This window comes from Echinops telfairi, unplaced genomic scaffold, assembly GCF_000313985.2.
Source record: "Echinops telfairi isolate 266 unplaced genomic scaffold, ASM31398v2 ScPeMD7_7469;HRSCAF=8507_0, whole genome shotgun sequence".
Lineage (NCBI taxonomy): Eukaryota > Metazoa > Chordata > Mammalia > Afrosoricida > Tenrecidae > Echinops > Echinops telfairi.
The window spans coordinates 75,163,251-75,191,159 of record NW_022111372.1 but is presented as its reverse complement, the minus strand read 5'-3'; the positions used below and the strand labels follow the sequence as shown (position 1 = coordinate 75,191,159).

The 27,909-nt window shown below is 44.3% G+C and overlaps 1 protein-coding gene across 2 annotated transcripts in view; it reads left to right on the top strand.

Annotated features, from left to right (window-relative positions):
• Positions 1-27,909, top strand: part of SGCD (sarcoglycan delta) — a 763,996-nt gene that overhangs the window by 562,233 nt on the left and 173,854 nt on the right. For both annotated transcript variants that reach the window (XM_045284824.1, XM_004696751.2), the window contains exon 5: positions 2,949-3,068. In XM_045284824.1, coding sequence (XP_045140759.1) covers positions 2,949-3,068 — 120 coding nt within the window. The remainder of the gene's footprint in view (positions 1-2,948; positions 3,069-27,909) is intronic.

The following is a 27,909-nucleotide window of genomic DNA, read 5'->3' as shown; positions in this document are numbered from 1 at the left end:
ACAAGAAACAGTGCTTTAAATGAGACTTCACTTCCCAGAACAGGCTGCAGCTGTGTATTATACCCATACTGCTGCTGATGTGTCGACCCACAGTGGGTCTGATCAGGGAACCCACTGACCCATACGGAGGAGAAGGGGAGGGGAGCTTTGGCAGCCTGGGGCAGCATTCGGGATGTTGCGGAAAGGCAGTAAAGTAAAAGACCATCAGGCCTTTCCAGCTCCCCATTCCTGGCTGTGCTAGGACTGGGAGACTGCTGAGTCATCCTTATGGCCTCCGCTTCTCCATTCGCCACTCTCATTCTCTTCTCTGTTTAGGGTATTCATTAAGGAGGCACCCAGACTAAAAAACACAGAGGGGGATTAATTGAAGATTAGTTTCAGGTTACAAATAGTGATTTTTCTCCTTCCCGAGAGGAACAATGAATTCACCAGGAGACCTCTCCGGAACAGTCTCGACTGTCATTTGATTCCCTCTAGAGTCATTGTTTGTTTTTTAAGATTCAGAACACGCTTAGGGAAGTTTGGCAGCCCCAGGTGAAATCAACAAAGAGCAAGCCGTCTGCACCAGTGAGCCAGCAGTTTCTCTGTGGGGTTTTGGCAAAAACTCCCAATTACTGAGCTTGATCCACCCAAATAGTTCTGGCCCTTGGTAAATTTCATTGTATGTCCTGAAAAGCAAATGACTTAATCGTGGTTTGTGCCGTCTGATGGTTAGAGTCTCTTTAGTGTATTTGCCTGTGTGGCTCATCACCCCATTCACGAGTTCAGAGTACATCCCCTGTATACTACATAGAGATCCCCTTGGCTCCCTGGGGACCAAGTCTAATGTCCGTGAAGGCAAAGTCCTAGACATACACAATTTTGTGTCCTCCAGGCATGCCCAACTTTGTCATGTGACTAATGAATCCTGATTAGGCAAACAGCTCACTGGACACCCGCCTGGGGCCAGTGAGTCATTCATTATTTCTTTATTACCAGCCCCCCCCACCCACCAATAAATGATAACCATCCCAAATGAGATTGTTTTTATTGAAGGTTTAGGTGTGACCATTAAAACAGATACATCTTAGCCGTCACATAAAAACCAATGCACAAGTTGATAGCACTGATGACTTTATAACCCTTCTCTTTGGAATTGAACAACAGAATTGTGTGAATAGATATATTGGATGTGTAAGATATGGACTAAAAAAAAAACTATTATAAAAGAAAAGAGGAAAATAAAAGGAGGGATTCCTGGGGTGTAGAGTGGTGGAGGAGGGAGGGAATAAAGGGAAGCTGATATCAAGGAGTTCAAGAAGAAAGATAATGTTTTGAAACTGATTATGGTAGCAATTGTACATTACTGCTTGATGTGGTTGAACTCTAGAAGGTTATAACTGGAAGAATTCCCAATAAAAGGATTAAAAAGTAAAATAGAAATTATATTTTAAGCAAATTTAAATGTGCTTTCTTTCTCTCACTCTCTCTCTTACTCCCACTCATACACACACACACACACACACATACACACAGAGAAATCATTGCCATCGAGTTGATTCTGACTCACAAATACCCTAGCTAGGGTTCCTGATACTACATCTTCATGGGAGCTGACAGTCTCATCTTTCTCCTGCAGAGTGGCTGGTGGGTTTGAACTGTCAACTTTAAGAATAGCAGCCCAATGCCTTTAAACAACCGAGATCTATATTGAGGGTCTTGCATTAGGTTTATCTGCCAGGGATGACATACAGCTGTGTTCTTGAGCATAATGTCTTCATCCCGGTTTCCTTAGATCCCCGTTACTATATCTAGACCATAAGTTCTCAAACTTACTTAGCCTACCACTTTTCAGAAAAAAAAAAAAAAATTACCCAGCACCCCATTGGCAATTAAAAACACTGATCTAGCTAGGCTATATTTGGTCAGAATGATACCCCAGTGCCATGGAGTGGATTGTAACACATGGCAACCTTATACCATAGAGGAGAACTGTTCCATGGAGTTTCTGAGACTATAAATCTTTATGGGAATTAGCAGCTTCATCCTTCTCCTGGTGGATTTGAACCACCAACCTTGTAAAGCAGTCTAACATGTAAGTGACTATAACACAAGAGCTGCTTTGTGAGGCGGATGATATCCTCAAATTATCCTAATACTTTAAGGCAGGCCTATGTTTGAGAGATGCCTGAATTTCAGGTAGATCCAGCTCAGGTGGACTGACTAGTTTCCTTGTCTAGAAATTCTAACACATAAACTTTATTTTTGGATAGCACCCACAATTCTCTGCAATTTTCTCATCTATTAATAAATGTATCACTTTCTGTCTTCTTCATTAGCATACAGGTGCTCCGAAGTCATAGTTTGTCTTCCTTATGGGCCACAACAGCCCCACCTCCATAAACAGCAATCTGTTGTCTTGGGGTAATTCATCTTATCTTATTATTGTTGGTAGTATCTGAAATGCATTCATGGAAAATGGAACTATTTCACAAACTCTTACAAGCATACAGAATCAACAACTTCTAAGGATATTAAGTGCAGTAAAACCTTTTCTGCCAAGAAATCATCAATATACTGAAGAAATTGACCTTACCTGTGGTCAAATATGGTAATGGATCAATTTTGAGTGAGGCAGATTTCAGCTGAATTTGAAGAAGCCCTTTCTGACAGTAAGACATGAGGGTTGTCACAACAGATAGTGAGCGTCCATGTACTTATATTCTCAAGCAAAAAAAAATTACAAATCTAGGTGAGAGGAAGGACATGATGTATTTTAAAATCATAGCTTAAGAGCCTATGATTCACAAGATATGACTAAGCTCACAAGGCTGTTTTCACAAGTGGCTTCTAGAAATCGGTTTACTTCCATTGAAATTTAACGTCTTCTTTTCAGAGGTATAAGTTCTATGAAAAGCTTTTTGTTATCAAAGGCAACGGGACTCATGTTTTCTGTCTCTACTTTCTAGGTCCAAAAGCTGTAGAAGCTTATGGGAAAAAATTCGAGGTAAAAACGGTCGCTGGGAAATTGCTCTTCTCTGCAGATGACCATGAAGTCGTAGTGGGCGCTGAGAGATTAAGAGTTTTAGGTAAGGCAATTGTAATTGTTAAATTGATTTGATGCTACCTGGTATCTTTTAGAAGAAAAGTAAACTGCTCTCTAGTAGAATGTCTGTTTAGGCCAATTACTTAGGTCTTTCCAAGCAAAGCTGTTGAATGTGCCTGGAATCCAATCCCCTGAAGAACATTTTCTATGTCCTAAAGCCTTTGTGGCATGCCTACCAACACTGGACTTGGAGTTAGGATATGTAGTTATTTGAAGAATCATCATATAGCCTTATCCTGTCCTTACAGACCAGCCATCCAGCCATCGTACTAAGGTACAGACTAAGGTCACCAAGAAACCTCTGAAAAATTTAGATCCAAACACTGGGTTACTGAATCAGAGGCCATGGCAGAAGTACCTGAGAATCTTTTTTTTTTTTTTTTAATTTCAGGGAAGTATTCAACCCATTATTGTGTATAAGTGGATTAATAATTTCCTAGGGCCATGACAGGGAAGACGGGGGAGCAGAAACAGGGAGCCAACAATAATGAACACAGAAAAGAAGAAAATATTACATAATCGACTAAGGTGATGCTTTCACAGCCCTCCTTACTACGATTGCAACATTGAACTGTACAAAATGTGATTTATGTGCCATTAAAACTATTTTTCAAATCTCAGGAACTTCTATGGCCCCACAATTGGGAACCACTTAATTATCGCACACAACAAAATAATCTTCCCCAGCTTTACACTGAAACAATGTAGCAAGGAGGATTAAGAGTCCTGGTGCTGGATTTGACCTGATTTAAAATCCCTGAGCTGCCACCTGTGTGGCAGCTGCCTAGCTGTGTGACCTTGGGCAAGTTTCTTTTTCTGTTCACATTGGCTAAGGACACTCAGCATTCCAAGTTGTCCCTAAGGTTAAATGAGAACGTGTTATACACACAGTCACAGAATCCGGCCCCAAATGCCAGTAGCAATCATTGTCAGCTTAGTTCCAACCCATGACAACTCCGTGTGCATCAGAGTAAAACTGTGCTCCACGGGCTTTTGGGTGGCTGGTGTTTTTGGAAGTAGATCATCAGGCCTTTCTTCCAAGTTATGTCTGGAGAGGTGTGTAAGAGTGTGTAAGAGGGAGCGCCATCCAGGAGTAGTGCTGGTGATAGGGTTAAGTGGCAGATGCTGTTAATACTACATTTATTGCTACTTTCCTTCTCTCCATCTCTAAGGTTGTTCAGTTTGATGGTTTGAAGTTCTGTCTCTCTAATGACTGTACCCACTCTGATTTAACCTCTTTTCTACCTTCTACTTGCTGTGTAATCTGAAGCCAGTTCTCTAACCTCGCTGTCTGTCTTTTCTTATCTATCAAATAGGAGTGTTGGAAGAACTGAATGAAAAAAATCATGTGATGTAGTAATATGGTAAAATATCGTGCTTAGTAAGTAATAGCTGTTCTTACCTTACGTTATTCTGATTTTCATGTGAATTTATTATTGGTACTACTGTATGTATCTTCTTTCTCCTCTTTTCCTGTTGTTACCCTGGCCTGCCCCAGCTTCAGTCAGTCCGCCTGTTTTCCCTCTCGTGCTCGTGTCAGACAGAGTCATGTTTAGCATCTTAAATGAAAGTACCGCCTTGCCTACGTCTTTGCCACTGGTCCTTCAAGCTCAGGGCGTTTCTGGCGCCTCGCGAGGTCTTTCTTTAACACTCGCACGCACCTGCGTGGATCGGCACGCACTTGCTTCATCTTTTTATACTTCCAACCACCCAGTTTGTATTTGCGACTCCCCCATCAATTTTCTCCATAGTCTCAAAGCTGTAGCATTACTTTGCTCACTGGGCTGAGCAAAGCTTTAAGATGGAGCCCACCTGCAGAGGGCATGAGACGGAGGCTGCTGAGCCAGGTGCCGGGGTCACCAAGGGCAGCACAGGTGCTGGCAGCTGCTCACCTGCTGCATATTTTGGAATGCTCCCTTGGTACGTTGTTTTGTTTTCTAATGAGAGTTATCTGGGGCATACATTTTCTATTTTTTCAGCAAAATAAACTTTTAAGAACCATTTTATGTTGAACCTGAATGGATAAAATATACAAAAAGCAAGACTGCCCTGAGTTGTGGAGTCTTAGCTGCATGAGCCCATTCTCGGTGAGTGAACTCACATGCCATTGGTGCTCTTAGAACTCATTTCACAATCTATCTGAGGGTCTTTTACCAAAATAAATAAATAAAATAAATGCTACCGGCACTTGCTAGGATCCAGGCACGGTGCCTCATGTGCAGTCTCGAACTGAAACTTCACATACACCCTCTGCGGTGGCACCATTGTATCATTCCCGTTCTACAGAGGGTTGCTGGATCAGCCCTGGGTGAACCATAGCCAGGCTCAGCAGGAGGCCCAGCCAGCCCATCCAAGGGCAGGGGGCTTTCCTTTACAGCATTGCACTTTACTGGTTCCTACAATCACTCCTATTTTCAGATGAGGAAGCTGAGCCTTGTAAAAAATGCTAACATTTGCTCTAAAAGAAGTAGCCAGTAAACATAGTATTGCCATTCAAATACTTGCCTACAGAGGGTAGCCTCAATGCACTTAAAAAATAAGCAAGTGAAAACCCAGTTTGTATGAAGTTGTTTGACCTCACTCATCAGATCAGAACTGTGCTCCCCAGGACTTTCAGAGGCTGATTGGTACTAGGGGTGGGGTTGTGGGAGGTAAATGAACCGTCATTTCTTCTGAGGCAATGCTTGGTGGACTTTGAACTGCCAACCTTTCATTTGTACCACATAGGGACTCCTCCCTGAGTTGAACCACATTTCAGTTAGTTTGTTACAACTCTTCCAACTCTATAATTCATACATGTCCCTGTTATTTATGGAAGTTATTATTTATTAACTCTTGCTTGGGGTGAAAAATGACAATGTCCAGCTACACTATTGAGCAAGCTGCCCCATCTTTAAAATAAACTGTCCAGGGTGTGGGGGGGTGGGGGGGTGGCGTTGATCATATTTTGTACAAGCAGGGTTTGGCGCTTCCCATCGGTTACTTGGAGCTTTATGAATCACTTCATTGCTTTAAAATCTGCTTTTGCGAAGCTCGGGATAATTTTAGATGTGCTATTAATCCTAGTGTACACTGTGATGGCATCCCTCAAGAACTTATCTCCTCCCATGATTATTCATAATAAATTCCCAAGCTTGCTTGGCTCACCACCCTCCTTTAAAAATAATTACTCCTATCCCCCCTGGCAAGGAAACCCTTTTCTTCCCAGACCCCACCATGCAGCAGACAGCAGCGGTTTCCGCGTTTGCAGGTCCCTGGGTCTTTCCAGGCCAAGCAAGGCCGAGAGATGAAGCAGGTCCTGTTACTTCAAGTGCAGAGGGTATTTGTGTTGGGATTTCACTGAGCAAACCGCATAAGGTAACGTCTGCCTCTCCCCAAGCTTAGGAGCATTTGCCTTTTTATGCACCAAAAAAAGGGGGCTGGGGGAAGGAAGCTGCATAACAAATACAGGGCTGCTACCTGGCATTAAGTCGACTTGGAAATGACTGCCCTGCAAATCTTGAATCAACCAAACTGGAGAAATGAGCCTCCTGTTGGGCAGAAATGAGCCTCCTGTCAGCTGGGAACTGTCCATATGGTGTGGCAAAGTCTCCACAGTTCCGCTTTCAGCTGAATGACAAGTTTGCCTCTTTGAAGGGGTCAGCCTTTTAAATTCGTTTTGGATTAAATTCTCTCCTGCCTGTGTGGGTGCACACAGCTGAATGCCCTGCACAGCCCCAGGGCCGCACCTACTGTCTAATACTTAGAATCTGCATGGCCCCCGCACAGGCTAGCGTTCAGCGTTCTCGGCAGTTCAGTTTCAACATGCATGAAACAAAGAGGAACCGGAGGCCTTGGCTGGAAAGATAAGAGTGGGAAGAGGTTTTTGTGTCTCTGCCTTTGTCCGGATTCAGGCACTGCTTTCCACGGTCATTAAGAAAAAAAAAGGGGCGGGGGAGCCCATAGGCTGTCCACTTGTTAATGAGGACTTTGCTGCCCCAGCGCTAAAAGGATTGTCCAGGGGGAAGATTTGATTCCATCTCAGGCAGGAATCATGCAGGGGGTGGATATGATAAACACCCTGGGATTAGTTGTTTTTATTGGTCGTTGAGTAGGAAATACGGCGCTGCTGTTGCTGTCAGCTGATGTCAGCTGGGCCCCACTCATGATGACCCTGTCTGGCCACAGGGGAACAAAGTGCTGCTCCATCATGGGCCATCCCACAATCGGCGTGGATAAGCCCATCGTGTCCCGGAAACTTTTCCCTGTTCAGGAGACCACCAGACTTCCCCAGGCCTTTCTTCCTCATTGGTCTTCTTTTAGAAGGTCCATTGACACGTGTTCACAACACGAGACTCCGCCTCCCGAGAAGGAGGACGGCAGTGTGTGAAGCCCATTGGTCAGGAACTGAGTCTCTTTCCCGCCCACCAAACCCACTGCTTCTGAGTCAATTCCAACTCACAGAAAACGTATGTAGGGTTTGGAGGTTGTGAGTCTTGAGAATGGATTGCTTCACCTTCTGTGCAGCTGGTGGGTTTGATCTACTAATCTCACCGCTTATCAGCTGTATGAGGAGGGTTCCGGCTTATCACTGTCATTTTTGGATAAGCAAATCCAGGCACCCAAAGCTCGCTGCCACTGAGTTGATTCCTTCCAACGAAAGGTGACCTTATAGGACAAAGTAGAACTGCCCCATAAGATTTCCAAAGCTGCCATCATTATTATAGTGGGTGGCCTTTTCTTTCTCACCCAGAGAGGCAAGTGGATTGAACTGATAGGGAACAGTGACTCCTTCTCTGGGTGGATCCCACTCACTGCAGCTGGCTTCTCCTTAGAAGCAGTGGTGCGGTGGCAATTTAGAGACCAAAAAAGGGGTGGGAGGAGACAGCACAGGAGGTTTATTGAGCAGTACAGTGAGGATACACTGGGGACAGGCCCCCAGCAGGTCTACACTACTGAAAGGGCAAAAGTATTGAGGCACCACCCAGAACTGGCAGGCCCTTTTTATATGAGCTCAGGGCTGGATGTTTCCAAAAAACAAAACAAAAAAAGGCAGTTGCCCTGGTTGACTGGGACTCAACTGTGTCCTTATTTGGCAAGGGCCTGGGCGCTCAGGCACAGGGCCTCTGGCCAGCCTCCCCATTTCTAGTGTGCGGTGGTGACTCATCTGTTAAAAAGGTCTGGCTGCTTCCCCTGGCCTGGTCCGAGCCACCAATTTCTTGGGTTAGCAGCCAAGAGCGTGACTACTGCACTACCAGGGTTTCCGTGTGATCCAATAACTTGTCTTTGGGTTCGGAGAGGAAATGGCTAGTCCAGGATCCAACCCTTATATGTCCACCCTCCAGACCACGACTCTGTCAGAATGATCTTCAGTACCCCTGGACTCCAAAGCAGGCATCACAATGAGAGGGCATGAAGGGTGGGCAGCAGTTTTCCAGAAATGCCCTCCTTTTCGTTGTATGCTGGCTCTACTATTGGCGTGGTCCTTTTCTCACTCCGATTATTTGTCTGCTTTTATCACGTCTGCCACCATTTGAGTCATGCGACTCACCCTTCGGTTCACCCAGGGGCTCCCTCAGTGTTCAGTTCTCCGTTTTCTCTTGGAGTATTTCTGTAAGAAATCCCAGAACACTCTCCAGTTTCCATAGTTGCTTTGTTGCAGATAGCTCCCAATTCTGTACAGGCTGAGACTTTCTCCATTCTAGTTCTAAATTCCTGTGGAGGTTTGTACATCACTTCCGCCGCCTCACCTGCTGTTGTAGTTGGTGGTGGTGGTAGCTAATCAAGGCCTTCTCCTAGCAACCTGTGCACAACAGGATGAAACCCGCCCCAGCCACGCACCGTCCTCACCACCACCCTTACGCTTGAGCCCACTGTGGCAGCCCCTGTGTCGGTCCATCTCCTTGAACATCTTCTTCTTTTTCATGGATCCTCCACTTCTACCAAGCACAATGTCGTTCCCGGGTCTCATCACCTGTAGCTGGCCTTTGTCTTCTCTGACAAGCTCCCTGTCTCCTCTGCATCCCTGACTCTTTCTAGGGTTATCATTCTGCTTCTAATCTGTAATATCTTGTTCTCATTCAGGTACCTAGCCCTGACACTCTGCATATGAACACAAATGTCTTTGTCATTTTGGGGACAAATTTGGGTTGGTCACCAGGTCAATTCATTTAAGGACCCAAAAGGTAAAAAAATCTGTATATAAGAGGAAGCATGATATAGTTTTGCCTTAATTACAGAACAAAGTTATTAGATATCAGGCAGGAATGGCCTTCAAAAGGCCGCATGAAAGCAGAGAATACAAAAGCTAGTGCATCTCATAGGCGCCTTCATGGAGACACCAGGGAAAACATAACTTTGATTTTAATTAATGACCAATTTAATTTTAACAATGAATTGGACATTACAGCATGTATAAACAAGGCATAATTATGAAGTGCTATTTTAATTGTTAATTAGTTCTATTTATACTCAAGATTAGTTTTTTAAAATATGTCCTTTAGATGCCACTTGATGCTAATTATCCGAGTTACATTGTTATCAATTGAAAAACATTTTTAATTAAATCTAAAGACAGTTAAACTAGCATAAGATTTATAGAAATTTAAATATGGTCTGATGCTTAACTCCTTAATTTTCTTAAGACCTCATTCAATGATACATTCAGCCTTTTAAATTCGTTTTGGATTCAATTCTCTACTGCAATCTGGCAATTGATAATTATATGAAACAAGTGGCATTGTTCTGATTAATGCTGTTACATTGGTTCTTGTGCATATATACACGTTTGTGTGTATGTGCTTATCCATACATACACCAAATCACACACAGCTGCTGCCATCATGTCAGTTCCTAATCATTGTGCCCCTGTGTAGGGTTTTCAGGACTATACAACTTTACTGGAGCAGACAACCTCCTGAGAAGGCCCTGGTAGGTTTAACCTTGCAGTTAGCCTAACACCGATCATTTCTAACTCACTCTACAGAACTGTACTGACAGGAATGCATGGCCCTTAAGAGGCACCTGGCCTACTCAGGGTGTGTGAAGCACAGGCAGGTGTCCAAAAGCCCAAGTAGGAAATAAGTGGCCAAAGAATGACAGGAAGGAAAATGGGCCCCAGCTGTGGTGGGATGGTGAGGTACAGAGCGTTGTCAAAGCCTCTTGAATGGGGTAGGGCTAGGGACATGTAAGCTTGTCATTTGACCACTTTCCTGGGGAAAGGAATTAGCATCCGTTTCAGCCAGGACTCTGGTTTAAAGGTGACCCAACTCCCAACTCTAGGGCTTGGGGGTATTTATGGCCTCATGTAATTGGCAAGTCTAGGGCTTGGGGCTGGATTCTGGGGCTCAATACTTGACTAAAAACCAGTCTCTCCCTCCCTCCTTCCTTTGTAGCAATCTTTCATCTTCAATTCCTTACCAGCAGAGAGAGTTTCGCCTCCTGTGTTCTTACCTGGTACCGCTGTAACAAACAACTGCCCCAAACGGGTGATTTCGAAGGGTAGGAATCAATTTTCTTCTGGAAGCTGACAGTTTAAATGCCTTCAGGGGCCCATATTCCGTGTTTTGGTGGCTGCTGGCAGTCCTTGACCTTCCTTTGGTGTAGATGCACCCTCACCAGATGGTTGCCATGCACCCGTGTGTGCCTGTGCCTGTCCTACTCCTCATTATACACCAGTCAGAAGGCTCTGGGTTTAGGACCTATCCCTCTAGAATGATCACATTAACAAAACATAAATAAAAACTCTAATTTCCAAATTAAGGGACCTGGGTGGAGAAGGAGGTGGCACATTGAGAGGCGAGCCACTGCCCGGGGATTGTGTCCTCCTTTGTGTGGTCCTCTTGTCCGGAACATGCTCACTCACAGGTCTCTTTATTTTGCGTACAAATGTCACCTTATCAAAGGAGTCTTCTCTGATAGCTTTATAAAAATACCACATTCTCTTCATCACTGTCTATATTTCAATGCATCAACCCACTGCCGTTGAGTAAATTCTAACTCATAGCCACCTTATAGGTTGGGTTTAAACTGCCCTTGCGGTTTGAAATCATCAGAGGAGCAGAAGCCTCATCTTTCTCCTGCAGAGTGGCTGGTGAGTTCTAACTGATGACCTTGCAGTTAGCAGCCCAATGCATAAAGCACTACACCACCAGGGCTTCTATCTCTGTTGGAAAGGCAGACTACAGCCAGTTACCTGGTTTTATAAATAATATAAGAACACAGGAAAGCCCATTTGCCTAGGCATTAATTATGGAGCCCCGCAGGGGCAGTGCACATGTGTTGGACTGCTAACCACAAGGTCAGCAGTTTGAGACCACCACCTGTTCCTCTGGAGAAAGACCGGCTTTCTCTTATTGTTAACAGTTAGTCTCTGAAACATAGGGGCAGTGATGAGTTGGCTGTCTTGGAAGCCCGCAGGGGCAGTTGACTGTGAGCTGGCATTGACTCGATGGCAGTGGGTTTGTTTTGTTTTGGTTTTTTGGTTACGTAGCCCACAAATATTTGCTATGAGCCTTAAAGGATTTGCTTTTTGGTGTTTTATAGAAGTTGCTGTTTCTTGGACTCTTACTCTGCTTTATTCTGCTCTGTAGCACTGACCTTGCTGTCCAATTATGCCTCAAAATGGTTGCTTCTGGAAAAGTGGCTGGCACCTAGTTCGTGCTCAGTATTTGTTACATGGAAAGTTGGAGTATTCACAGCATTGAAACATCTGAAGGTCAATCTGATGGCAGTGTGTGTAGCGACAAGGAGAGAGAGCGTCTAAGTCAGGAGAATATTCTAAGCCCTTGACTAGAAGGCCTGAAGAGCCCTGGGTGCGTGTGTGTTGAGGAGTTGGGCAGCTACCTCATGATGAGCAGTTTGAAACCACCAGCTGCTTTCTCAGAGAAAGAGGAGGCTTTCTACTCTTCCAGAAAGCTACAGTCTCAGAAACTCACAAAGGCAGTTCTACCCTGCCCTTTAAGCTTGCTGTGGGTTGGGATCAATTCAATGGCAGTGAGTTTGTTTCCACTGTAGTCTGATAAGGTCTAAACTAGTAAATGAGTGGAAAAGAACCCCTTAAGATAAAACCAGTGATAGATACTTGACATTTGGTTGAATGTGGCAGTCAAGAAAGAGAGGTCAAGGATTCCGTGTGCCTTGAGCCCCCATCTCTAATATATACCTGTGTATGTGCTCTGGTCTAGTCTGAATTGAGAAGCAGCACTGGGGTCATGATAGTGGAGGGTGAGGAAGCCTCAAGGAACCAGAAGAATATTGTGTGTTTCATCGATGCTTTATTGCCTCCTGGTTGACTCATCCCTTCCCTGTGGCCTCTCTATGGGGGGATTGTTTCATTGTGTACAGTTGGGCTTTGGGTCTCTGTTCTACTCCCCCTTGTTCTTAACCATATGTTTTTGTTTGTTGGGGGAGCGGGGGGTGGGGGGAGCTGATACCAAGGGCTCAATAGAAAGTAATTATCTAAAAAAGAATGACAGCAATATATGTACAAACATGCCTGATGTGATTGGTGTATGGATTGTAACAAGAGTTGTCAGAGTCCCAAATAAAATGATCTTTCAATAAAACAAACCAAAACAAAAAACCAGAGAGCTCAAGAATGACTCTAGCATCGTGAACTTGCCAGTCAGTCTGTTAGGTTTTGTTCCTAATAGGCATGCGTAGGCGCAGCATCAGGCTTAGAATCATAGTAAGGCATTCACTTTGGATGTACTAGCTCTTGGAGTTTGAGGCTCTTTGCACAGGAGAGGCCCTGCTTCCTGCTCAGTGGGAAATGCCAGAGTAGAGCCTGAGGGGGATCCAGACTGAGCAGAGTGTGCAGAGAATCAGCCAGTCAGACGGAACAAGTGAATTCTAGAGAGTTGGTCAAAGAGACAAAGCAATTGGAGCTCATGAAATTGAGCTTCACCAAAATGCTGTCAGCCTGCCAACGCATTTCTTTCTCTGAAGTGCCTTGGTCACTGAGGTCATGCGAGTCCACTAGGATGCTGTCCTCAGATGTTTAGAGTCTTATGTTGTCTCCTGGCCTTGCTTTTGCCTAACTTCCTCTAACTTTCACCAGGGCAAAGGGAAGGCATCCAAAGGGTTGAGAATGTGGCAGAATATGCTCCACCACCCTTACCAGTCATGAGAAGGGCCGTGTTTTGTAAATCATCTAGCTAGTGTCTGTAGGCTCTGTCCCCATCTTTTCACTGCATTCTTCATCCTTCCTCCAGTGTCTCATCGGTGAACAGGTGGGGAAGCAAGAGGGGAACATGGCTTCACTTAGGTGGAAGCAAAGGCAGAGCAATTCCATCATTGATCCTGAGATTCAAGTCAACCAATCTAATCGTAACCTTGGAGCCACAAATCGGAGAACCCTGAAATCCCCAGAGCCCTCCTGCTCAAGGTTAACCTTAGCAAAGCTAATCTGCTGGGGATTCAATGATTTACAAAGAATCACGGGTTGTATAGTTTTTCTCTGGCACCTCATTCCAAAGGCAGTTTATTTTGTACAAGGATAGAGGAAGAATGTATCATAAAGATATGTTTTCCATAAATAAGGCAGCGTGAAAGCCAAATATAAAAGAGTCTCAGATGAACAACCTCAACCTAATAAACCAGAGATACTTAATGAGAATATACACAATTCCACAATAGAGAAACACTAATAGGGTTTCATTTGAAATGTTACACAGAATATAACTCTCATAATTCTCCAACACTCTGAAGAAGAGCCAATTCAAAAGCCTAGCTGATTCAACTACCTCGTTTCCAGTGATCATCTACTCAACACACAACAGCATTACACGACATTGTTAGGTCAGTGGCTCAGTGTTAGAAGACTAACCTTGAAAGAGTTACGGGTTCGAATCCCAGCTAATGCTCCTCATGCATAGCCATCACCCATTTATCAGTGGAGACCTATGTGCTGCTGTGAAGCTGAGAACATTTCAGCAGAACTGTCTGATCAAGATGGTCTAGGAAGAAAGGCCTGGTAATCTCTACTGAAGATCAGCCAATGAAAATCTCATGGGTTACAGCGCTTCCATCCATCACCAATTCTGAGCATGGCACAGGATTGGACAGCCTTTCTTTCAATTTTGCCTGGAGTCACCAGGAGCCAACTTGAAGACAGCAAACAGTAGCAACACCACCCCACATTCTATGTTACATCAGTTCAGTTTTCCCCCAAATCTGAGAGATTAAATCCCAAGGCAGGAGGGAAAGACATTTTCTGAATTCCACTTATTTTTCTCTCTGGCAGGGAGGTAGTGGTAATTTAATGTGAGCATGATGAATCTATCCCACTGAGTAAACTGCCTCAGCTGTCCCAGCAGCATTGCCGGGGCAGACATCCCTCTCCAGCTCAGCATTGTGCAGGGGGGTGGGGAGAAGGCCAGGCAGTTTGAGGCTGTTTGTCAGCCTTCAAGCTTGATTAAAGAATTGAGGAGCTCCACTATTTGTGATTGTAGCACTCACCACGGAGGGAGATGCATTTGTTTGGTTCGTTGTTTGTGTGTGGAACCGGTGTTCTCTTTGATCTCACTATCAAGCGCAGTTAATGTGCTTCCCGACATCTGTTGGTTGTATTCATCATCAAAGTGTGCTTGTTCCTAGTGAATGGTGGGAAGAGAGTATTTTTAAATAAAGAGGTAGACCTTTGCCAGGCCATAGTCAATGTCAAGAGGCTCTCCCTGTGGGTTAGCTGCATCATCTTCTTTCTCATTAATTATGCTGACTGTCGCAGAATCTTCTTATGCAACCAAAAGTCACCTGCGTTGGATTATTCTTGCTTGCTTTGTTTTAACCGGAGGCCAAGGGAAACTCTCAAAATTTAATGAGATGACAATGTGACTGCATAGGAAGGAAATTAACTTTATTCTCCTTCATTAAAGGAACTTGGATTTCATACTGCTCATTTGAGTGGGAGAGGAAACTGCTGAAAATAGCCTTCTCGGGCCTTCTCTCCTTCCTCGCTCTGTGCCTTTGCCAGGTCCTCCCATTCTGGTCTTAGCACCTTTTGCATTCATATTCTTTTGAAGTTGTGGATACGGTGATGAGAGTGAATTCAAACAAAGAAAATACGGAGAGAGAAAGAGGAGAATGCCCAATAGAAACCAATGCCCAGGTTTCACTCCTGTGGAACTGGATTACTGCTAAGTGGTTAAGTGAGCATCGACTTCTAAGTGAAACTGACTGAATTCCACTCCTGGTCTAGCGATATAACCTCAGAAAAGCTTTTCAATCTCAGAAGGCCTCAGGCGGCCCAATAGGGATGGTTAGAGAGCCTACATAATATATTGGTGGTCTCACATGCATGTGAAAACTGGACAATGAATAAGGATGATTACCCCAAAAAGTGAAGCATTTAAATTATGGTGTTGGCAAAGAATATGGTAGGCTTCCAGAAGAGCAATACATCTTTCTCAGAATAAGTTCAGCCAGAATGCTCCTTAAAAGTGAGGAGGATGGAATTTTTATCTCATGTACTTGAACATGTTATCGGGAAAGCCCAGTCCCTGGAAAAGGACATCATGCTTGGTAGTGGGTCAGTGACCTGATGATGGACTGGCCGTGGGGCTGCATCCATGCACTCAAACATGATAATGATCGTGAAGATGGCGCGGGACCAAGCCATGCGGGCTTCTATTACACATAAGTTGGCTTTGAGTGCTACGTGGCTCTACAATCCCAACTACAGCATAACAGATGGAAAGCACTCGGCACTGTGGTGCAAAAGAGCACGTGCTAAGTGCCCACTCATATTGCTCTTCCTGTACAGTTCTAGTGAGTCCCATTTGTACCACTGTCATCAATCTAAGTTTAATGCAGGATGTAAGACCTAGCACAAAAATCTACTTTATATTGAATAGATTATAGTGCAGTCAGTATGCCAAAGCATATATTCAGTGAAATAATAAAAAACAGAAGCAATTAAAAAAGAAAAACAAAATTCTAAGTTAACACTCGGCCTCATTATGTGCTGAGAGGATTACGCAGCCTGTGCTGGAGCTGGGGCAATGGGAACAGGAGCCCTCACTGGAGGAGAGGTAGAGGGCAAACACAAGGAATGAGCTTCAGCACTGAACTTGAGCAGGTACAGGGACTGAGCCTCCTTTCCCCCAAGCAATGAAGAGTTAAGCAAACGACTCAACAGAGCCCAAAACATAAACATGTGAGGCACAGGAGTCAGGAAGAGCTGCTTTCCTCTCCCTCCCTCCCTCCCTCCCTCCCTCCAGGAAGTAAATACCAGTAAATGTATCTTTCAGAAAGAGATTGTCATTATCAGCATAGCTAAATAGGAATTGCTTACTTCCCCAAAAAGCCTGAGTTAAGGAGTTGTCTCAAGTTTCTGCTGGAACCTTCAGGACTTTCTGTCTTTGCAGTGTATAGTGCAGGGTGTGGCAGAAATGTCAATGGGGGTATTTGATTGATTATTATATATGATCAGGGAGAGGATGATGATGTAAGCAAAACAGAGAAGTCTGATAGCTTTGAGATGAGCAGAGGTGACTTAGGATGCTGAAATGCTCTTTCGTGGGTCAGAAATAAAAGAGAAAGCCACATCAGCATGAAGATTCTTGGCACTTTTTCACCCAGAGGAGGTAGAGTCCGTTCTCATCTAAGAAGAAATTCAGTTGCATTCACAAAATATTGATTGAGCACGTACTCTGGCCCATATTATGCTAACAAAATGGAAACCCAAACGGTCCCGGCCTTTCTGGAATGCACAGCCAAAGAAGAAAGGCAGATGCTGAACATTTAGGGGAGGCTCACGTGTGTTCCCACAGGGGAGGTAATAGATGCTGTGGAAGCATAACGTCTGGAGATGTGCGCCTGATTCCGGGAGGAGACGTATTCAGCGACAGTGCGTTGAGACTTGAATGACGAAGGGCTGGAAGAGCTGTAGGTGCTGAGGGTGCAGGAGCTGCTTCAGGCATGCGGAACAGCATGTGCAAACGCTAGAGAAGCAGACCTCTCTGAGGAAGTTAGAGCCCCACACAGTCAGAGGGCAGAAAGGGCTGAGTGCCCAGATGTGCCAGAGGAAAGCAGCTGACTCCTGTGCCCCACATGAAGGAGGAGGCTAGAGTTATAATAGTTAAGATTCATTAGAGGACCACCATATAAGAAACGTGTGGGCGTGAACTGCTTATTGAGAGGTTGGTGGTTCAAACCCACCCAGTAGCTCTGCAAGAAACAGAGCTGACAATCTGCTTCCATGAAGATTCCAAAACAAACAAACAAAAAGCCCCAAGTCACTGCCTTTGAGTGTATTCTGACACCTAGTCACCCTGCAGCAGAGAATAGAACGGCTCGGGTGCATTTACAGAGGCTGTAAATCTTGGGATATTCTGCTCTGTTAAAAGAGGTTGCTATGAATTGGAATCAAGTTAACAGCACTCCGCAAGAATTTATACCAGGTACTGTTCAGATTCTGTAACATACATTATATTCACTTAATTCTCAATAAGTTCCCCAATGTTAGGTAGCAAAGCAAAGGGCAGAAGAGGGGGAGATACAAACATAGGAACTCAAGAGCTTGCATTTTGTTCAAAAAGTTTAATAATGCTGTTATTGGAATTTAATCCACACATGATACAATATTATCTGTAAAGTGCACAGTCCATTGTTTAGTTTTAGTATGAGCTTTTACTTTCAGAGTAGGGTTGTAACATAAATCACACACGCACAGCCACATGTCAGTCTTACAAGTTTTATGTTACGGGGGAGATCTTGGTGGTTTAGTAGTGGGTCGAAGGCTTCCCTTCCAGGCAGGAGACCAGGGTCTGATTTCCAGGCAGTGCACCCCACGCCCACTCACCACCACCCATCTGTCAGTGGAGGCTTGAGTGTTGCTCTGATGTTGGACAGGTCTTAGGGAAGCTTCCAGACTAAGGTAGAGCTGGAGGAAAGCCTGGCAATTTACTTCTGAAAACTGGCCTGCAAGCCCCCTGTGGTCATGGAAACCTAATATAGAGCCCATCCAGATTGGCACAGAGCTAGGCGTTTGCTTCACTGTGCATGGGGCACCCTATGAGCCAAAAGCTTATTTAAATACATACAGATATTCCACTTTTATGCCTCTATTTTGGAAATACACACACACACATATGCATTGATCTATACTATGATGTGTTATAAACCAGAATACGACAGTGATCATTGGGTGTAATGTTAAAGTATTTATATTTTATTTTGAGGCTCATGGGAGACCATGAAGTCCAATGTGGAAGTGAAAAGATCCTATTTAAGTTTTAGCAGAAGCCCTCAGGACCCTGTGAGGGGACAGGAGGTGAGAGCGATTCCCCATCATGGCACAAACCAATAATGGGTCCGTGAGGTCTGTGCTCAGTGCCTTGGTTGAAAAAACCAAGACAAAACTCCTAGCAAGTTGGTGCTGACTGCTAATGACTCTACATAGAACCCAGGAGAACTGTTGCACAGGGTTTCCGACATTGTAAATACTTAGGGAGCAGACAACCTTAGCTGTCTGTCACACTGAGCAACTGGCTAGCAGTTTGATGCTTCATCACCGTGCCACCCATGTTTCTTATGGGTCAAAAAGACACACCCCCCATACACACCAGCACCATAAAAAGGGTCTTGCCGCCATAACGTGCTGTGTGTCCCATAATTGTACCTTCTAAAAGCACTTCACTGTGTTCTTTCCCGCTCAGCCCCAAGGAAGCAGGCCAGGCACACAAGCGAGGAAGGGAAGTCAACTCCTGGAAGGGACTAGGCAGGGGTGGCGATCAACTCTGAATGTCGTGTCGGGTGTTCCTCCCACCACCTGCTGGACGTGAGCTGCTCAGAGGTCAGAGCACTTTCAGAAGGCTGGCATTGGATCATGAGCTTGGGGACGAGATTGCATTTAACCAAACAAAGGCGAGAGCCGATATGAAATCAATATGCTGGGTGCCTGTGAGCTATGAAGGAAGCTAATGTGCATTTCTTCTTTGGCTGTGAAAACGCGTCTCGGCTGCCAGGGAAAATGACTTTCCCTCCCGACTTCCTATCTGTCTAGCTGAGTGGCTGTTGGGGAGTGTTCAGGCTCTAGTGGTTCGGCTGTATGTTTAATGAGGGCGCCCTTGCATGAGATCCAGACAAGGTCCTCTGGCCTACTTCGTCCTTGCAGGACTCTGGAAATATGTGTCTCCTTAGCAAACTCTCTGCAAAGATTTCTGGCAAGGCAAACCAAGGTGCTAGGGCCCTATTTTGTAAGGTGTGGCCTCTGTCAATCTGAAACCTGAACTAGACTCTGAGGTGTAAGAAATGTACAGAAGGGTCATGTACAAAGTTAATGTACTTTCAAAGTGCTCCAGAGATCCAGACCAGAGATATACCAAGGAGAAGTGGTTCTCCACGGAGAGGAGACTGGTGCGAGTCCCTGGAGGATTTCCAGAGGTGAGGCTGGAGGCATCAGGAGAAGCTGTTTTCATTGCATGAAAGTACCATCCACAGCATCCCTCAACCTCTTGTGGTTCAACCTTGACCTTGAACTGAACTTTAGTGTATCAGTTACTTCCATTGTGTCCAAAGAACAGCTGAGGAACAGACAATGGATTATAGGTTAGGAGGTGAACTGGTTGATTTTTCAAGTGCTCCCTTTCGATTTTCCCTCCCAATCTTCTCCTGTTCCTCCTTTCCACTTTTCCTTCCACGTAGGCAGACACAACAAGCATGCATGTGTGAAAAGCCTGTGTGGAGGAAGCTCCACTACCACAAACCCCAGGCAGCCTAATGGGCCAGGGCTGATGGAATCCTAGAGAATTAACTGTAGAGCCACCTACTGCAGAGTTGCATTTCAGTGAGAGGAGTTTTGTGCCCTCATTCAGTCCTCCCTTCCCTCCTCCCCCACTTCCCTGTTTTTCTCCCTTCCTCCCTCCTTCCATCCCTCTCTTTAAACCATCTTAAAAGGGCCTTAGAAAAAAGAGAAACCTACAGTTTATCAGTCAACCTATGAAGGCATAATGACTCCCCAAGGTTTCACAGCTCCAGGGCGGAGTCTCAACCCTGAGAGTCAGGCTCAGGCCAGTGAAGACGCAGACAGAACAGAAGTGATTAGGCCCCATCTGTGAGGAAGACGCATGACGGTCTGAGGTCAGGACAACCTGAGATGAACCCACTCGCGATCTGTACTGCTGACAGAGTCACCGAGAGGGGTAATTACTCAAGATCGTTCTCTTTGTTCTATCAAAGGAAAGACTAGATTTCAGTTTGAGATAAGTGAAAAATGATGGAAATGTTTCTCTCCCACAGACTTACCTATGAATCTGCGGGGCTCACTTTCCCCAGGTGTCTCCTCTCCCCTGTTATGTACCACTGTGATGAAAAGGCAGCGAGCCTAGTTCACATAAGTAAACTCGTGTCTCGCCTTGGCTTTGTGCCCTTTATCTCCTTGGAAGGTTGCATGAGCTTCTTTCTGACTTGCTGAGGTTGAAAAGCAGGTGCTTGTTTGTTTGTTTTACTCTTGGCATCTCCCTCTACAGTGCCAGCTGTCAGGCCAGGCACGTAGCAGGGACAGAGTTAACGTTAGCTACTGTCAAGGATGACTCTATTGTTTCATTGTCCTGGGACTAGACCTCAAAGTAGAAGCAGAAGCAGAGAACCCATGAAGCCTGCTCTGCTGGAGATGCTCTTTGAGCAGGGAGACAGGAAGTGACATGAATCGGGGTTTGACCCTTGCACTCATTCAGGGTTGTGTGAGCACAAGACCTTCCTTTGTGAAGCAAAGAATGTGACAACGCAGGCAACAGATTGCTAATGGGAATGTTTACTTTTGTCCCTGTGTATATCATATTGCTGTTGATGTTAACCTATGGGAGAAAAGAGTCCTGGGCCTATGCCATCCCATGCTTGTCTACAGGTGAGCCCCTTGTGGCCCAGACAGTTTTCATTGCCTGACTTTTCAGACTGTCATTTCCAAGAGGCCTTTCTTCCTCGTCACTCTAGATGCCTGTTATAAAGGATGGGGATCCAGTCCCCTTCTTTAGAATTGACCAGTGAGCAATATGGATGTTAGGGGTGCTAGTCCCCCCAACACAGTTAAGATCCACATATACATTTGACATCACCTAAACTTAAGTACTGTTGACCAGAAGCCTAAGCAGTAGATTAGTGCATATTTTGTGTGCTTTATGGACTGCCTGTTCCACCCATATAAAAGTTGCATGTTCAATGTGAGATACAAAGGTGTTTGGTAAAGGGTGCTCTTGCAAGGTTTTCATACCCACTGGCACTTCCTGTGGGTGCCATGGTGTTATGCAATGTTGATGGTGTGAGAACTACAGTAAACTGAGGAATCATCTTTTACCAAGATACACAATTTGCTGGAGAGAGAAACTGCTCGAGATGCACAATTTGCTGGAGAGAGAAATTGCTTGGGTTGAGATGATTACTGTCGTTTACCATCTCACATGGTGATTTTTTCTAAGGCACATGTAATTGGACCAGCACAGTTCAAAGCCATGTTGTTCAAGGGTCTACTGTGTACAACTTTGGAGTTGAGATAGAAAGGCCTTGATAGCACTGACGTTTATTGAGCACCTCATCTTTCCTTAGCCTCGCTTGATACTCTTTATGGTCATGACCTCACTTAACCCTGTGATGTGGTGCTTGTATCTTTTTTCCATTGACAGTCAGACTTCTTCCTCATTTACGGAAAACTACTTGCGGCATCCTGGTGGTGAGATGGGTTACAAATTGGGCTGTTAACTGAAAGGTGGATGGTTTGAACTCCCTCACCTATCTGCAAGAGAAAGTGGGGCTGTAATGTTTTACAGCCTCAAAACTGCTAGGAAGTAGCTCTACTCTGCCCCTTAGGACTGATTGCTCTGGGAATTGACACCATGGAAGTGGGTTAAGGTCATCAAGGTCTTTGAAATGGTGATTGCTAAGCTGAGTGCCAACTATGAGAAGCATGTCGTGTGGATGGCTGTGGCGGCACAGGTGTTCTCCGGTCTGATTCCTTAAAACTCTGAGCTCTGCCGAAGTCAACATTCTCTTCTTGGAATGTTGATATGGCCAAATCCTGAAAAGATTCTTCACACTATGATCAATGGCTCTTGGGGAAGCTGCCTTTTGTGGGGTCCTCAGGTCTCCAAAACTCCTTTGCTCTAATGGATTGGGGCCATGTCAGCTTCATCCATTTAGTGAGCCATCTCCTTGAGCTTTTTCCATTTGTCATGAAAGTCTGGAAGGAGTTTCTGCACTGCCTGAGTAAGAAGGCTCAGAAAAATGAGGCCAGCCTTATTGATTTGTTAGTGTCCAGGATCCTTAAAATTGGGCCATAGGGTGGGATTTTTTTTTTTTTGAGAGCCATAAAAACAGTGAGTTTAACAGGGCTAGATAGAAGTCACACTTTAATCTCAAATTAATCATATTTAGCTTACTCTTCCGATTTTAAAGGGATCTACTCATAAAAGAGGCAGCTTTTACAGATTAAAAGAGTCTTCAGTTGATCCGGGGAGAAATTCCCTATGTAGTGCTGTTTATCACTAACATTTGTATTTTGCCATACAGGCTAAAACGCTGCTTCACCTCTCCTTTAGTATTCATGATAAACCTGAACCACAGCTGGGTAGGGGATTATTCAGACTTTCTAGATGCGGGAACTAAATCCAGAACACTTAAAAGGCTTAGAGGCTCACATCAAGCTTCCTAAGAACTCCAAGATCAGAACCCTAATGAGAACATAGCGACAATACCGGTGCTACCATGGAAGGGTCCCTGGTAGCACTGTGGGTTAAGCATTGGGCTGATTTTATTTTCAAAAGTGGATTGCCTGGTGGCCTTACTCCTCAATCCATCTGGATGTCTGTTATATTAAAAACCAAACAAACAAACAAGCAAAAACTATCCAGTCCCTTTACTGAGAGTTGAACTTTGAATTATATTCAAATATAATTGACAGTCCAAACCCACCAGCCTCTCCAAGGGAGAACAATGAGGCTACTCCTGTCCAGATTCACAGTCTCTGAACTCGTACAGAGCAGTTCTGTTTTATCCTACAGGGTCACTGTGAATTGGGATAGATTACAAGGTAGTAGCCTTTTGTTTGTTTTTATTGCAATAATGCACAATGTGACTACAACAATCAGCTCAAATATAATAACTGTGAGGATGACACAGGACTGCAGTATTTACTTCTCTTGTACATGGGGTTGCTATAAATTGAAACCAACTGATGGCCCTTAATGGCAATAACATGTTACAATGTGTAATAAAAGAAAACCAAGCCATGATTAGAAGACCCAGTTTCTAGAAAAAATAAAGGTAGCTATTAGTACTTTGTATAGAATTGGAATGTACAATTTAGAAAGGCTACTTATATTCTTTCTATGCCTCACAAAGATGAAAATATGAGTGCTAACCATGGCTCCCTTCAGCTATCAGAATATATGGGATGATGAGATGCAAAAGGTTGCACATCTCTTATTAGCCAAATTCAGTGACTCCTTGCTAACTTCTCATTAAGACAGTGCATTTCTTAATGTACGGGTGTTCAATATAAACTTTCCTCTGACAATCAAACCACGAGCAGAGATTACTTTTTACAATAAGAGATCAGAAGGAAGAAATGGGAGCAGGCATCCTTGAGGGCTTCAAGCTGGTTCATGCTTTCAGATTTGTGCAGAAAGCATCATTCTGTCAGCTTCTATCTTCTCCTTCTGCACTGAAACATAGAAAGTGATCAAAATATTTTGAAAGGTCTGAATTCAATGAGGGAGCTGCTTGCAGACACCGTAATTGACACAATGAGGATTCAGGGCAGGCAGCCGTGGGTTCTGAGTGAAATTCAGGTGGGGTTGGAACTGAGTGTCCCAAGAACCCATCTCCCTGACCTCAATCAGATTTGACGATGGAGTTGTGAGGCTCCATCTGACTGGTGGTGGTTGTGATGGATACCACTGGATTGAGTCCATCCCAATGCAAGAGAACAGTACTTCCCAGAGAGTTTTCTTGGCTGTAACCTCTGTCATATTTTTGAAAGCAAATTACTGAGTAGTCGGGTATGTTCAACCCACCAATCTTGTAGTAAGTCGTCAAATGCGCGACTGTTTATGCCACCAGCCCTCCTCTACAATGACTTGCTGTTGGCAGGTGCTGGTGAGGTGGTCCAATGCATAACAACTCGATGTACAACAGCATGCACCATCCTCGGAATTGTTGTCATGTTTGAGCCCATTGTTGCCACCCTTCTGTCAGCCCATCTCATCCCGCTCATCAAAGGCCTTCTTGTTTCACTAAACTTGATGTCCTTCTCCAGGGATCAGTCTCACTTGGTAACATGTCCAACTTACGTGAGATAACGCTTGCCGTCCTTGCTTCTAAGGAGTGTTCTGGCTGTACGTCTTAAAACAGATTTGTCTGTGCTCTGGGCAGTCCATGGTACTTTAAATATTCTTCACCACACCATCAGAGGCAGGGCAATAAGCCACTCGGTAATCTTAAATCTTACAGAGTCTTTTGTGTACAAGGGGATTTCTAGGTAATCTGATGTGGGAATGACATAAGCAAACCCAAACAAAGTTGTACCACAGTTCCTCAGAATTATGTTCTCACTTGACATAACATTTTATCATTTAAAAAACAAGGTACCTCTCTCATAACCTCCTTTTCCTCATCTGCAAGTGGAGATTACAACGGTCTAGTCTGTATTGTTAAAACAGTTAAATGATATACAACAAGAGCTGGGTATACAGTAAAAATCGCTCAATCGGTGTTCTTAACGTTAAATGAATACCAGAAACAGGATGATGCAAAGTAATACAAAAGACAATGCAAACTACCGAAATAAAATGTCAGCCAGCAAGGAGTAAAGCAATATACCAGTAAGTCAAAGTAAGCTTGATCAAAAAGACTCGTGGCAAAGTAACACACGATTGGTGTTCTTTGTCCAGTGAGTCACACGATGGGGATAGATTAAGCCAAGCATGAGGTCATAAGAGAACCAAGGATTTGCTATGATGGGAGCATAATAAGGAGATGATAGCAAGGAACAAAGCAATGGGACCACAGAAGTGCAGATTCAGACTTTGCTAGAACGAGTATATTGTTACAAGGTTCCCACAGCTCCTGTGGAGTTCAGTGAGGGGCATTGGCCAAGGAAAAGAGTACTCCGAGAATCCTGAAGTGCTTGTCTGCCGAGAATCCTGAAGTGCTTGTCTGCATTAAGGGCTTAGCATCCGAGAGAAGCAGGCTGGTAGGCTCATGCAGTCAAGCAATCTTCTTCTTCTTTTCACAATTTACTAGGACAATCAAATGGAAGAATGGATGGAATGCAAGAACTAATCCAAGCCAGGGATCTGCAAATGTTTCTGTAATATGCCAGAAAGTAAATATTTTAGTCTTGGGGACCCATAGAATCTCAATGACACCTCTGCTAGTCTCGCAGGAAAGCAGCTATATAGATGATAAGTTTTGTTTTGTTTTTAAAGGTCTAATAAAAGTATTCTAATAAAACTTTATCTGCCAGAAAAACAAGTATTGGGGCAGTCTGAGCCCATAGGCCATTGTTTGCCACCCCCCAGTCTAGAGTATGGCTCTCATTATTTAGTCTGTGTTTAAGTCCAACATCAAATGCACTTACTGTCCTCAAGTCAGTTCCAAGTCATAGTGACCCTGTCTGATTGAGGTGAACTGCCCTGTGGGCTTCCAAGACTAAAAATCTTTACAGGAACAGAAAGCCTCACCTTTCTCTGAGCAGTGGCTTGGGGGGAATTAAGCTGCTAAGCTCACTGTTAGCAGCAAGCCCAATGTGTACCCACTACAACATCAGAGCTCCTAAAAAATACAAGGTAAAGAAAAGTCATGCTGACTCGTCGCACCCACCACCCACCTCCAGTGAGTTTCTGAGACCGTAACTATTTATGGGAGTAGAAAACCCAGGTTTCCAACTGCTGACCATGTGGATTGCAGCCTAACTCATAACCACTACACCACCAGGAAGGCAGATTGTAAATCTTACCCTACACTTAGAGGTATGAGAGCACATGCTTGTTCAGGGCTGAATCTACAGCATCTTGTGTATTGCCTGGTATATGATAGGTGCTCGAGAAAAGCTGGCTGGCTGGCAGACTAGATGAGCAGACAGACAAACTGCTAAAGTGGCTTACCGTTATCTATTTCTGAACAAGAAGATGATAGTCACAGCATTTATTGAACTGTTACTATGTGCCAGGCACTGTTCTATGTGCTTGGCATGTACTACTTCTTTCAATCATCCTAACAGCATGTTAAGCAGAGCCCCGAATGCTCCATTAGGTATTAGTAGTATGGGGTAGGCCCGGCACTTATTAGAGCACTTAACCTTAAATTAATTTATATTTATAAGAACTAAAATGTCTGTATGAAAATCCTCATAATGGGGGGAGTGCAGAGTGGAGATCCAAAGCCCATTAGTAGGCCACTGGAGATCCCCTTGCAGAGGGGTCTCGAGGAGGAGATGAACCAGTCAGGGTGCGATGTAACAACGATGAGAAATACAACTTTCCTCTAGTTCCTAAATGTTTCCTCCCCGCTCCCACTACCAATCCCAATTCGATCTTGCAAGTCTGGCTAGACTAGAGGAGGTACACTGGTACAGATAGGAACTGAAAATACAGGGAATCCGGGACGGATGAGCCCTACAGGACCAGTGGTATGAGTGGCAAAGCAGGGAGGGTAAAGGGAGAATGGGTAGGAAAGAGGGAACCAATTACATGGAACTGTGTGTGACCTCCTCCCTGGGGGACAGACAACCGAAAAGTGGGTGAAGGGAGACGTCGGACAGGGCAAGATATGACAAAATACCCATTTATAAACTGTCAAGGGCTCATGAGGGAGGAGGGAGCGGGGAGGGAGGGGAAAAATGAGGACCTAATGTCGGGGGTTTAAGTGGAGAGAAAATGTTTTGAGAAACGATGTGCAGATGCGCTTTGCACAATTGATGTGTGTATGGATTGCGATAACAGTTGTATGAGCCCCTAATAAAATGTTAAAAAAAAAAGAAAATCCTTATAAATGTAAAAGAGTAAATAATATTTAAAAATTGAGTATTTTTTTGCTTTAGCCCAGCTCCAGAGTACATGACAGATTAGGATTCTCAAGAGTCTTGTGGTATAGTGGGCTGCTAACCATGTCAGCAGTTGAAAACTCCACGCTGCACCAAGGATTAAAGATGAAGAGGTTTTATAATCCAGTAAAGAGTTGCAATCTCAAAAACCCACAGGGGCAATTCTACCTCACCCTCCATGGTTGCTATGAATCAGAATTGACTGGAGGGAAGTGATTTTTCAGAATTGACCAGGTTGGTAATGAGTTTGTTTTGCATTTTAATGTGCATTAACCAATTGGCTGTGAACAAATTGGGACATTTTAGGGCATAATGTGGACTTACTGGGCTGCCAACTGGATGGTGAGCAGTTCAAAACTATGAGCTGCTCCATCATGGAAGGATGGAAGTTCCAGTCCCATGAAAATGTACCATCTCAGAACCACACCGGGCCAGTGTTCCTCTGTCCTGGGGTCTCTCTGTGTCCATGTCAATGACACTGATTTTGTTTTTATAGAAATTATTATTCGCCATAGTAATACAATTTCTAAGTGTTTGGCCGCTAATCACAAGGTCCTCAATTCAAACCCACTAGCCGCTCTGAAGGAATGGCAGTGCGGTGAGCTTCCTTAGAGATTCCAGCTTGGGAGGCCTGAGGAGGATGGGTTTTTATGAGTCAGTTTGGGGGTTGATTAGTGGTTTTGTTTTTTTCTTTGAAGATGGATTTATTGATTTTTCTCTCTCTCTTTTTTAATCATTTTATTAGGGGCTCATACAACTCTTATCACAATCCATACATACATCAATTGTGTAAAGCACATTTGTACAT